Genomic DNA, 12,891 nt, shown 5'->3' on the forward strand with positions numbered 1-12,891 from the left:
AAAGAAATGTATTAGCATGACTGTGGAAGACTTTGCTAATAACAGCTTTAGCTTCCTAGGGTACAGATTTGGTCTTTAAAACTTTTCAGACTCAGAGCACACATATAACTCAGAAACACTCTAGAGCAACTTAGGACAAAGAAGTTAACATTGTTCAGGGGAGGGAGAAGAAAAAAAGGAGAAACAGCTAAGATTAAAGAGGGTTTTTTTGTTTTGTTTTGTTTTGGGGGGTGGGGGATATTTGCCATGAAGCTGGTAGGGTTTGTTATTGGAATTGAAGTTAATATTTCCTATTGAAGGACAGGACACAGAGGAGGTGACAACTACTTTTATAATTGTTAAGGAAGTTCAATTAGACAAAACTTAGGTGTCTCTTATCCAAAGACAACAAATAGCTGTTACAACAATGGACAAGACTACCTGCTTTACCTTGTCCTTGCATGTTTCTTATATTTATTTCTCCTTCACTGGTGGTTGAAGAATTTCTACTATCAGGCCACCAGGTGGTGGGGAAATTTCCACATTGCTAGTCAATCAAAATGTTCTGAAGTGATCATGGGCCCTATTTTCCCTCTTCAACCAAACTATATCAGGAAGGAGTGTTAGAGATCACCTAGTCCAACATTCTCTTTTAGACTTGAGGCCCAGAAAGGGCCTTGCCATAGGGCACACTGGTGACAAGACAGAGAGACAAGATCTGAATCCTGGTGAAGCTATCTAGCTCTTCCCACCACGCCTCTCTTAGTATCGCTGAATTTGCAGTAGTTTCTTATCTATCATAACGTGTTTTACAAGTCAACATATAAATAGTCCAACTAGTCTCTCATGGGTAATCTCTGCTAGAATTTCTCAGAATTAAAAATCAGTCCTCATACTTGAAAAAATTTGGAGAGTACCAGCCAAGTTGGGATCTAGACCTAGGAAGCCGATTAATAAATTCGCTGTGCATGTACACCTCCCAAAACCACAAGCTAAGGTTTGATTTATTACATTGGTGATTATTTAGACTTAAGAAAGCGATGGAGAAAATATTAATAATGCAAATTAAACGTAAAATTGTGAGCGTGCAATTCCCACTACCCCCCCCAAAAAAAAACCCAAAACAAAAAACAATCGGTTGTTAAACGTTCGTCGGGGAACCAAGGTCTCTAGCCCACTTTAAAACGACCGCTCTCTACTCTAACCCACGGGAATGTGAGGACGCCAGTGAAATAGAGCAAAGGAAGTCAGAAGCAGCAGCGCCTTCCGCCAGTCCCCCGCCCTCCCAGAGTCTGTCTCTGTCCAGCATTCTCCCCAGGGCACCACTTGCACCTTGACCAAGACTCCAGTAAGAAGCCTCCGCCCAAACTCAACATGGCAGTGCCAGCGGCTTCATAGATGCGGCACGAGGTAGAGATCACGTGACACGAACCTCTGAATCTTATTGGCTCTCAGTGGAGGTACGGAGAAGAACGCTTTCTCTCTCTTCCTAACTTAAAGAGCCCGCAATCACATTCGCCGTTCTCCAGCTGCGGGGAAGGGGACGGCCCGGGCTGATTCGGTTCCTTCCTGCCTGGCTCTGGGGAAGGTAGAGTGACTGAACTCCGGAGACAGCTTGTCCAAACGGAGGCTCGGGAACGAGGGGGTTAACCCGCAGCCCGACCGAGGCGGTAACCGTGGGAAAGAGCCGGCAGAGCTCGGAGTGGCGCTCGCGCCCCGAGCTGAACGTCTAGGTGCGGGAGGCTCGCGCCCGACAGCCTCCATCCTCACCCTCCTGCGCCCCTCCCACCCCCACCCCCGCGCTCGCGCTCGCCAGCCTCCGCTCCCCCCTAGTCGGGGAGGACACGCCGCGGCCCCGCCTCGTCCTGCCCGGCTCCGCGTCCCGGTCAGCCGGGGATGGAGGGCGGCTTGCTGGGGTCTCGGAGCGAGGCGGCGGTTGTCACCGTCGCCGGCGCGGCGTCGGTGGAAGGGGAGGAGGCAGGAGAGGAGGCGGTGCCACCGGGCTTGGAAGCGACGCGGCGACACTTCTCCCCGTTCGAGGGGGCGGAGGCCCGGGACGAGGGAGGGGGTGACTGGAGCTTCATTGACTGTGAGATGGAGGAGATCGACCTGCAGGACCTGCCCAGCGCCATCATCGCCTGCCACCTGGACCCGCGCGTCTTTGTGGACAGCCTGTGCCGGGTGAGGCTCGAACGGGGCACCCGAGAGGGGCAGGAAGGGCAACGGGCAGCCCGCGCCCCTCCGGCCGCGCCCTCCGCAGCCTCTCATGCGGGGCTCCCCGGAGGAATGGTTGGGCGGGGGAGGCAGCCGCACCTGGCTGCTCGGGGGAGGGGCCGCGGGGGCTTGCCCGGTGCCCCTGCTAGGGGGGGGGGGGGGCGGTGGGTAAGGGGCACTTGTTGAGCTGTGCGGCCTCAGGGTGTCTGGGACCCGGAGGAGCGGGGGCGGTGGGGGTGATAGGCTGGGCTGGGTCGAGTCGGGAGCACAGAGCCTGGGAGAGAAGGAGTCGGGATGGGAGGATGCGGGGAGGGGGCGGAAGGTGGGAGGGGAGAACCTCTGACAGGCGCGTGCACGACGCCTCCGCCAGGGGCAGGGGCAGGGGGCTGCTTCTTTGGGGAGCGGCTCCCTGGTTTGTGCAAGGAGGCTTTCAATGGCACCTCCAGGAGCCTTCCAGATCTAGGTGTCCCTCTCACCAGTAGTCTGAGGAAGATGCCCTCAAGGGTATTGAGCTTCTTACATTTAGTTCCTGGGCCGCTAGTTACTTCCCATTCATTTATCTTTATAAGGGGTCTGAAATAGTATGGGTTAAAGACGCTTAGGTGAGTTGCCTGCCTGTTGCTGTCCAGCCCAGCACTCTGAAAGCAGTGTTACCTGGACAGTCCCAATAGCTTTTTATAATGTGACATGAGGCCTCATTTCTGAGAAACAAGCATTTTGTCAATGTTTGCAACCTCTATTGATGGGACACACTCTGCTTACTGGAAATGTTAGAAAATCGGTCAATCAACTGTCTACAAGTATTAATTAAGCCCTGAAAGAAATGAAACAATCTCTGCCCTCACAAAGATTGTATTCTAATGGGAAAATCAACTTGTGTAAAGGTAATGATAATAGCTCGCATTTGTGTGGCATTTTAAGACTTACTGAATGCTTTCCTTACCACAATCCAATGAATTAGTGCAAATATCTCCATTTTACAAATGAGGAGAGAATCTCAAGAAAGTGACTTTTCCGGGATTATCTACCTAGGATGTTTTATTACCAGAACAAGAATAATCATGATAATGGGCTAGTATTTATTTATGGTGGTTTCATATGTTATATTGTTTGAGGACCATTGTGAAGTTGGTTATGAGATTGTTCCAAATTTATATACAAAGAAAACAGGTCTTAAAAGGTTTAAGGAACCTGTGGTCAAACAGTGGTTGAGCAGAGACTCAACAGGTCTTCTGATATTCTTTCCACTCTTTTTACCCTGATAAAAACCACAAGATGGTTCTCTGCCTTCTTTTAGTGCCTAGTGCTAGGTGGTAGTGGATACAGTGCTGGTCCTGGAGTCAAGAAGGCTCGAATTCAAATCTAGCTTCAGAAGTTTACTAGCTGTGCAACGATGGGCAAGTCATTTAACCTCTTTCTGCCTCAGTTTCCTCATCTGTAAAATAAGAACAATCATAGAGCCTATCTCCCTGGGTTCTTGTGAAGATGAAATGAGATATTTGTAAAGCACTTTGCAAACCTTAAAGGGCTATGCAAATGCTAGCTATTATTGATTAGTGGTATGTTGTCATATAAAGGGTGTTTGTCTAAGAATCTGTGTAATCTCTTTGTTTTCTCCTTATGGGATAGACAATGATTTTTATAGATCAGGAAACTGAGGCCCTGGAAAGTAAAGTGATTGTTGATGAGAATAACAACTCACATTTGTATTGCACTTTGAGAATTACAAAATGCTTTCCCTACAACAATGATATGAGGTAGATTGTGTAAGTATTATTTTTATTTTACAGATGAGAAAACCGAGGGTCAAAAATGATAGTTGACTTGTCCATGGCCAAATTATATTAGATTGGAGCTTAAATCCAATGCTCTTTAAGTCTCTCTGTAGTCTGATAGGCCCCTCTTGGAATCTCATTTTATATTTACATGAATGGCTGTATGTGGTGCTTTATTTCAAGTTATCTGGTTTGGTCAACTGGCTGAAAGGAAGCAATTTTTTTAAATTATTAATTTAAAAAAATTTTTCCAGGGCAATAAGGGTTAAGTGATTTGTCCAGGGTCACACAGCTAGTAAGTGTCAAGTGTCTGAGGCCACCCTAAATCCAGGGCTGGTGCTCTATCCACTGCACCACCTAGATGCCCCCAGGAAGCAAATGTCTAAAATGCTTTTGTATTTAGTCTATTCAGGAACCAATCCTAGGGACCTTATTACTGTGTTAGAGTGATGTCAGTAACAGGAGAGTACTAAGAAAATTGATTGTAGTACTTAATATATATCAAAGTTCATTAAAAACCCCTTTAAATAATTTGGTGGTAGGGAGAAAAGGAAATTTTAATAAGTAATGGTACCATTTAATTTTTCATTTAAAATTTACATCTAGATGTATTTGGCTAGTTACAATTTGAGCAATAGAATTCTATAATTTGGCATTGTAGAAAGAAATTTGCCTTTGAGATTGTTTTCTCTTAAAAGTGGACATGTCCCAAAAGGCTGGAATTTTCTCAGCATGGATTTTAAGTTACATCAGCTATTCAGAGTCTATATCTGAAAGCTATTTTCTAAAAAAAAAATCACTGTGGAATAGTGAGTCACATCTAAGTAGGTACATTATACTCTTAAGACTATTTATTCCATCTATATTCTGAAGTCGAATAAGTCATCAACACCTAACATCTGTTGGCCCCATGCATGTCTCACTATGTGAGCAATCAAGTTTTGTACAATGGGTTTTACAATGTAGATTGCCTATGATAGGCCATAAAAACAATTTTCTTTCTTTTGTGGGGCAATGAAGGTTAAATGACTTGCCCAGGGTCATACAGCTAGTAAAGCCATAAAAACATTGCCATTTTCCCAAGAAGGGAGAGAGAAGACATACCTCTTTATGGTGAGCCAGAATCATGAAAGTGCCAGTTAGTCATCCTCTGTAAAATAAGGACGTTAAACTAAAGGATCTTTAAGGTATTTTCAGTTCTGACATTCTATGATATATGAAATTGTCTTTCCCCCTTTTGCAAAGGCAGTCCTATCTCCTCACTTCTGGCACTGGCCAAAATTAACAGGATCTTCAGAATGGGATACTAGAACTTTTTACACCTCAGCACATTGAGGTAGATAGAAACCAAAGGAACAGGGATTGAGAACTGAAGGTGGAGGATGACACCTAAGCCTGGAAGATTCAAAGGATTATGGTATTCTCATTAGTACTTAGGGAATGTGAAAGAGGGGAGAGTTTGGAAGACAAGATAATGATTTCATGTTAAATTTAACATGTCTACAGGACAACCAATTTGAGATGTCCAATAAGCAGCTGCAGATTTGAGACTAGAGGTCAGGAGAGAAGTTAGGCAAGGCAAGATAATAAACATTAGGTGCTTAATATAGGCCAGCTACTGTGCAAAGTGCAGAGGATACAAAGGAGCTTACACTGTAATGAGGGAGGATAAGACAAAAAATGGAATGGGGAGGGGAAAGGTACCCGAGAGCCAGCTATTAAAGTATGGAAAGTCCAAAACAGAACTAGGACAATGAAGGTTGGCCAGACAGACAACTCCCCAACTTCCCTGGGTTGGAACTTATCAATGGTTGAAAGAGATCAGCATCATGGAGAGATGCCCCACTGTAAGAAGGTTACAGGGGAAGACCAATGTTCCAAGGTCCCAGGCATTGAGGGAAGTTCCAGAAAGAGAATGTAGCTGAGGCTTGAATGTATTGAAGTCCAGAAAGTCAGAGGCAGAGCTGGGAGAGGATGAAGGTTGGCTGGGTTGGAGGCCCAAGAAGGAATCACCTACAGGAGGTGGCTGGCATAGTAGAGGAATTCTTCATTGTAAGAGAACAATGTCATAAAAGCCAAGAGAGAAAAGAATATCAAAGGTGATTCACTATGTCAAAGGCTGTAGAGAGATCAAGAAGAAAGACTAAGAAATAGCCACTAGATTTGGCAATTAAGAGATCATTGGTAACTTTGGAGAAAGAAGTTTCAGTGAAAGAGGATGTTCTTTGTGTAGAGGAATTTACCTTGTCAAAGAGAGAAGCCACCTTTTCATGTGAGACAAGGGTGAAAGAGGAGGCAGTGGAGGGGCGGGGGGGGGCATCAAAGGGATGTGGGATGAGGAACAGGGGCTAAGAGGGGAGCTCTTGTGAATGGGCTCAATTTTTTTCTTTGAAATATGGGGCAAGATTCTCAGCTGAGGGGGAAGTGATGGGAGGAGATTCTTGAAGAAGGAAAGGATGAAAAGATTTGGAAAAGGTGCTGTGGTGAGTGGTGTAGTAATTTGAACAGCGAGGTATAGAAGGATTGCCTTGCCCCAGTCAAGGCCCAGTTGAGATTATGTACCATAGATTTGTAGTGGATCCATCCACTCAGCATGGTTTTGTGATTTTCTTCAGTTTTACTTAGCAGCATGTGAGTAGGAGTGAAGGCAGTGGATAGTAGGAGTAATCCAATGCTGAAACTGGGTAGGGTGAAATCTGAAGTTGTCTGAGCCTTAAAACATAGCCACAAGCAGTGTTGGTTTTGAGACCTACCATTGTCCTCCTGTTCTTTAAGTCTTCCCATTTGCTTTTCCTGTATACAGTTATCCCTTCCACATCACAACTTTCCTCATGGTGGTTTTGATTTATTGATATATTGTGGGTTGGCATAAGAAATTAAATGGGAATTTTGGGGGCTAGGGTTAGAGTCTGGAAATCACAGCAGATGACAGAGAAAGTTTAGAAACTCAGAAATGAATAAAATATATGTGTAGTATTAAATAATATCAACAGATTTTATCTCCTCTGATACTAAGGGAGGAACAAAAAAATTTACTTGGATTTTCCAGATCAAGGAGGTGCTATGCCCCTAACCCCCTTGATGTGGAAGGGATAACTGTATAATGAAATGAATCAATTAACAAGAAGTTATCAAACAGCTATAATAATTCTAGTACTAGATACTGGAGATACAAATACAACTGTATTTGTACAAATACAAATACAGACCAATAGAAATGTATGGAATATGTCAGCCCCTTCACTTCCCTTCCCTTTTCTCCCCCAATGATTGTATCCTGTAATTTTAGTCATGAAGAAGAACCTTGGTTTTGAATTGCTCATTCATTTAAGCATTTTTAAAAGTATGAGTTTTATAACTGTAGAAGTTTAGCCCCAATATAAAATCTCATTTTTCTTTATTGCCTGAATTTTAGGTAGAAGATTCTACCTAGGTGATGCAGTTGATAGAGTGCTGGGCTTGGAGTCAGAAAAACCTGAGTTAAAATCTTGTCTCAGGCTAGCTCGTTACTAACTGTGTAATTCTGGGCAAGTCACCTAGGTTAGTAACAAACATAGTAAGGTAGCTACATAAATAATAATGCAAAAGTCATCAATTTAAAATTATTAGATTTTATTAACTTGTAACATAATTAAGAAAAATTAGTTTGTATCTGTGCAAATACTTAATGTGCATTCTATAATTGCACACTTATTGTTCACTAGTGATACGTAGAAAAGGAAAAAAATACAACAAATCAATGGTTGCCTATATCTTTTAGCAAAGATTTGATTATCTTTTCCTAGAATTGGCAAGGATAGGACTACTCAGTCACCTTTAATTAGAAAGACTATACAACTCCGTAAATCAAAATCACATTAATTAACTGCCTATGCCTTAGGTGCATGTTATATGCATATGTTTTTCTGAACTAAAAAATAAATTATTATATTTGCCAGTATAATTGTAGTGGGTATCTTGCTATTTGGACAACATTTCCTACTTAATTAGAAAAGGGTTGTATATAGTTAACTTAGGAATTCTTATAAACTAAATTAGGTAAACAAAATGTTGTAGTACCAGATAAGCTTATAATAAATACCAGGGTGTATGGGGTGTTCAGGGAGGACTAGCACTCCCGGTGTCCACCTTCACTCAGTTCTCATCTATGGCTCCAAAAAACTGTGGCATGTTCAGCATCCACACCCAGGTAAAACCATCTCACCAGATGGGGCTAAACCAGGTTGAGGGTAATCGACAGGCCCCAAACCCATTGGTGAGTTACAGGGATGTCTGCTCCATACATGTGAAGACTTGCCATTGTGGAATAGGCAGATGAGAACAATTGTTCCAACACTATGGAGTCTGCTAAAGCAGGAGCTGTGGAGTGCTTAGAGCTTGATCAGACATTGAAGATGCCAAGGTCATTCACTGAATTCTTAGATTAATCAATCCTCCTCTCCTGACTTTTGTCTTGCTACTGACTTGGATGACTGGAAATAGAGACTGAGGTTGATAAGTATGCAACTCTGCCACACTTAAATCCAGTTCACTCATAAGTCATCACCCCATGATGTCATTGGTCCTCTTCAGAGTAAAGGACCAATGACATTATTATAAACCCTGACCCTTAACATTTTGAGTTCTGTAAATATTTCCTAGGTTTGTTCTCTGTTCATTCAACCTTACCTATCCAATAGTAACCCTTGACAGAATAGCTGCCCAAACCTCTGCCATGGGGGAAATGATGCTATGAGAATTAGTACCAAGCTTGACTGCTTGACTACAAGCTTGATTTGATCTTTCATTTAGCATGCAAGGTGAAGCGAATATCAACATTTAATAACCTTCAATGCACACTGCTCACTGAGTCTAAAATTCAATACATTTAATTGTATACCTATAACTTTGGGGGAGTGGGGATCTGGAGAATTGAAACCATTCTTTTGTTTCCTACTGGAAAGAATGTTTTGAGATAACAATACACGATTCCAGTTAATAACTTAAAATCTTTATAGCTGTCCTCTATCTATGCGTATTACAATAAAATTTGTGACATATAAAACCTGAATTCTAGTAACATGACAACAGTTGGGTTATATTACAATGCAAAATCCAGGACATTCTTAGGACATTATTTTTACTTTACACCTAGCTATCATAAACATATGGAGTTCTGAGATTCAGATTGGTTTTCCTCCTATGCCTGTTATTTCGAGAAAATGGGTAGAAAAGATAAAAATATGTTCTTTTCCATTATCACAGGGCTCCAGAATTTAACTGAAAATGTATGTCATCCACATTAAAATGTACATATGGAAGCACCTACTTCATAGGGCTGTTGTGAGGTTCAAATGAAATGACTTATGGAAAGCTCCTGGATACCTTAAAGCACACACACAAAAATTGTTGGCTATTTTTATCGTTACCTAATTCCAAAATTCCTTAAAGAAGTAAAATGTTCTTTTTCTTTCATGAATTTTCCCCCTTCCTAAATATTTTGTTTCATATTTTTGGCATATGCTGCTCCTGCAAAAAATTAATTAAAACATTAAAAAAGAGAAAAAAAGAAAGTAGCAGTGGCCTAATGTATTGTTGGCTATCATTAGACTGTCTGAATCCTAAGACAAGTACAAAGGGAAATAAAAAATAGGCTTTTTAGTCAAATATAATAGCTAAAGTAGAGGATGTTGATTATAGTGTTTATATTTCTGGCTGTATTCTTTTTTCTTAATGTAGTCAAATGACACACTTTACTCTATTTTTCTTGCACATCACTGAGGAGCCTGTTCTCCTGCCCCTTTAAAATGTGTCACTAGTTACAGTGATAGTCATTGCGCATATATCAGTGGAAGCAAAATAGATAACCTTGGTGTACATTTTTTTCATGCTTGATTGTGTAGAAAGCATTTTAAGTGATGGGGCTAGTGCCAGCCACCTGAAATGCAATTCATATGTGAAAATAAAGATGCCTTCTGGTTTTTTTTCTTTACAAATACTAATAACCATCAAAACAGGGAGACTATTGCTTAATGAGATGGTAAATGCTCTCTGTTGTGGTCCTTGAATAGGGCATATGATAATGATAGAAAATAAAAATAAGTCTTTTCTGCCCTTCCTAGCAAGAGAGAAACATTTTCCAAATACTATATCACCAGGACAACATTAATTAACTTTAAGCCAAATTTTGAATTGTCAAAGAACATAATTATATTCTTTGGGTTATATTTTATTGAGAAATTACAATGCATTTTAAAGTACTTTTATTTAACTTTATTTTTTCTTTCCTATTCTCTGACTCCCAGTTGAAATTAATGTTGGATTCACTATATCAGAGTTAAAATGCCATCAGCATTCTCACTGATATTTATAATTTGATGATTAGCATTTTTGCTTCAGTCCCAGTTTTCTTCATGAACTTATTTTCCATTTCTTATTAGCACTTAATCTTCAGGCACTTCTAAAGAAACCCGTGTTGTGCTGAAAGTGCAGAAAAAATATCTAATTTTCATGAAGATAGTCTCCCAATCTTGTATCTTACAGGCTTCAACTCACAAAGGAGGGTATGTTTAAAGCCTATCCAGTAGCACTTATGGACAGGTTAGATTGGTACTAAAGTAATAAAGCTACAGAAAGGATTATAGGAAACATGGGTCAAAGCAACAAAAGCAAATCTCGAAATTTGAGCCTTGAACAAGCTGAGTTTTTTTTTTTTTTTTTTGTGAGGCAATTGGGGTTAAGTGACTTGCCCAGGGTGACAGCTAATAAGTATCAAGTGTTTGATTTCAGATTTGAACTCAGGTCTCCTGAATCCAGGGCCCATGCTCTATCCACTGCACCACCTAGCTGCCCCAAGCTGAATATTTTTATAGTGATTTCAGCGGGTACAGTATGATATTCCTATTGTAGAGTTCATTTTCTTAAATCACTAGTACAATAGAAAAGGAAATACTGAATTAAGCATTTCTTTCATGCTTAAGGATTTTCTTCCTTGTATACAGATTATTTGTTCTCTTTGATAGTGTAGATATATTTAGACTATTAAGACTGAAGTTAGGTTTTTGATTGGTTGTTTTTTTATTTTAAGCTACAACGGTTTAATTCAAATAAGTCTTTTGTTTTGTCCCTCCTATTTGACTGAATTTTTACTTTTCAATCAGTTGGTTTGACACCACATGAATCCAGCTAGAATGTTCAGTATATGACTTATTAATTAATCAATTAGGCAGATCACTTCACCTATTTAGGCCTCAGATTGGAGTAGATAATCTTGAAGGGTCTCTACTTGCTCTGACATTCTTTGAGTCTCTGATCAAGGTGAGAACTTCCTACTTCCCCTTTTATTTTGGGATTTATTTGGATTTATTTTTCTAACTGATAATTTATGAAATATTAAGGGCTAGAGGGATTGTCAGACAGCATCTAATTCAACTCCCTTAATTTACAGATGAGTAACTGAAATCCAGAGAAATAAATTAATAATTCCAACAATAACATCACTTTAAGCACTGAAAGATTTAAAAATGCAGTTTTTGATCCCTACTACAACCTTGTAAGGTAATAAGAACAAGAAATGTAAGGCAAAAAGAAATACAGATTAAAATTGAAAAGATTAAGAAATATATTATACGACAGCCATTCTCAAGAAAGGGCAGGTTATGGCAGCTTTGATATCCAGTCTAATTGAATTTAATTTGGAAACCATTAAAAGAAACAGATAATGTTATTGTATCTTGATGAAAAGGAATAAGAAATAATAAAATCACATATTGAATTCATATGCCCTAAATAATTAATGCTTAAGCTAATCAAATAAAAACTGACAGAAATCCAGTGATAAATTATATAGATATTAATACTTCATTATCAAATATATGACCTTAAGCAAAAAGATAATCTTGTTGAATAATGTAATTTTTTTCTTTTTTTTCTTTCTTTCTTTTCTTTCTTTTTTTTGTTTGTGGGGGGCAATGAAGGTTAAGTGACTTGCCCAAGGTCACACAGCTAGTAAGTGTTAAGTGTCTGAGGCCAGATTTGAACTCAGGTCCTCTTGAATCCAGGGCCAGTGCTCTATCCACTGTGCCACCTAGTCTGCCGCCCTGTAATTTATTTATGGTTTACTTAGCAAACTGAGATGAACAGATAGTTAAATAAATTTTTTGAGCTTCAAATAGGGCAGTGATTTTTAAAAATATATTTGGATGAGTAGGATTCTGTACATTTGTCTGGACCTAGCAGGACAAACTCCCCATTGAGAAACTCCCTCTTGAAGTACAGATTGGCACCTGATCTATAATATATAATCTTAGTGGCCTGGGGCACTGAGATGGTTAAGTGGTTTAACTCAGATCATACATACAGCCTACATATGGCAGAGAAAGTGCTTAAACTCTAGTCTTCCTGACTGAAGTCACACTGAATCCACTCTTCCATATTCCCTCTTTGAGTATGTATGTGGTATGAGGACACCCATGTGTCACTGTATTAGACAAGGAAAACTTTGCTGACTAGGCATTTCACCATGAAATACAAACCAAGATTAGTGTCCGCCTATGGTAAAAGACAAGTCTACACAATGCAAAATATCTCATTGTAAAGTTAAAGAAAATCTGTCACTTATCTGCATTTACCAAGTTATCCAGCTTGTTTGGTTTCTGGCCAACTGATGATTCCTTCCTTAAGACAATTCAGTATTAATTTAATTTCTCATCTAGTGTTTTGGTGTTCTGTTGATACTTTTATGTACCCATTTAGTGATCTAAAAATGAGCTTGTATTTAAACATAGTGTCCTTGGTTCTATCTTTCTCCATAATAAGGTAGAGCAAGAATCAGCCCTATGTACAAAGGTAGAAAGTTACAAACATGACAGGGAATGAAAGGAAGAAGGACCACTTCATCACTGGAGCAATAATACAGGGGTTCCTTCAATTGGGGTGGAAGTAG

General features: G+C 40.2%; 1 protein-coding gene across 1 annotated transcript in view; it reads left to right on the forward strand.

The window, feature by feature from the left end:
• The first annotated feature begins 1,771 nt into the window (after positions 1-1,771).
• The window catches only part of RCAN1 (regulator of calcineurin 1), a 97,385-nt gene continuing 86,265 nt past the window's right edge, over positions 1,772-12,891 (forward strand). The window contains exon 1 of the mRNA XM_043996964.1: positions 1,772-2,160. Coding sequence (XP_043852899.1) covers positions 1,876-2,160 — 285 coding nt within the window. The 5' untranslated portion in view covers positions 1,772-1,875. The remainder of the gene's footprint in view (positions 2,161-12,891) is intronic.

Source organism: Dromiciops gliroides, chromosome 3, assembly GCF_019393635.1.
Source record: "Dromiciops gliroides isolate mDroGli1 chromosome 3, mDroGli1.pri, whole genome shotgun sequence".
Taxonomy (NCBI): Eukaryota; Metazoa; Chordata; class Mammalia; order Microbiotheria; family Microbiotheriidae; genus Dromiciops; species Dromiciops gliroides.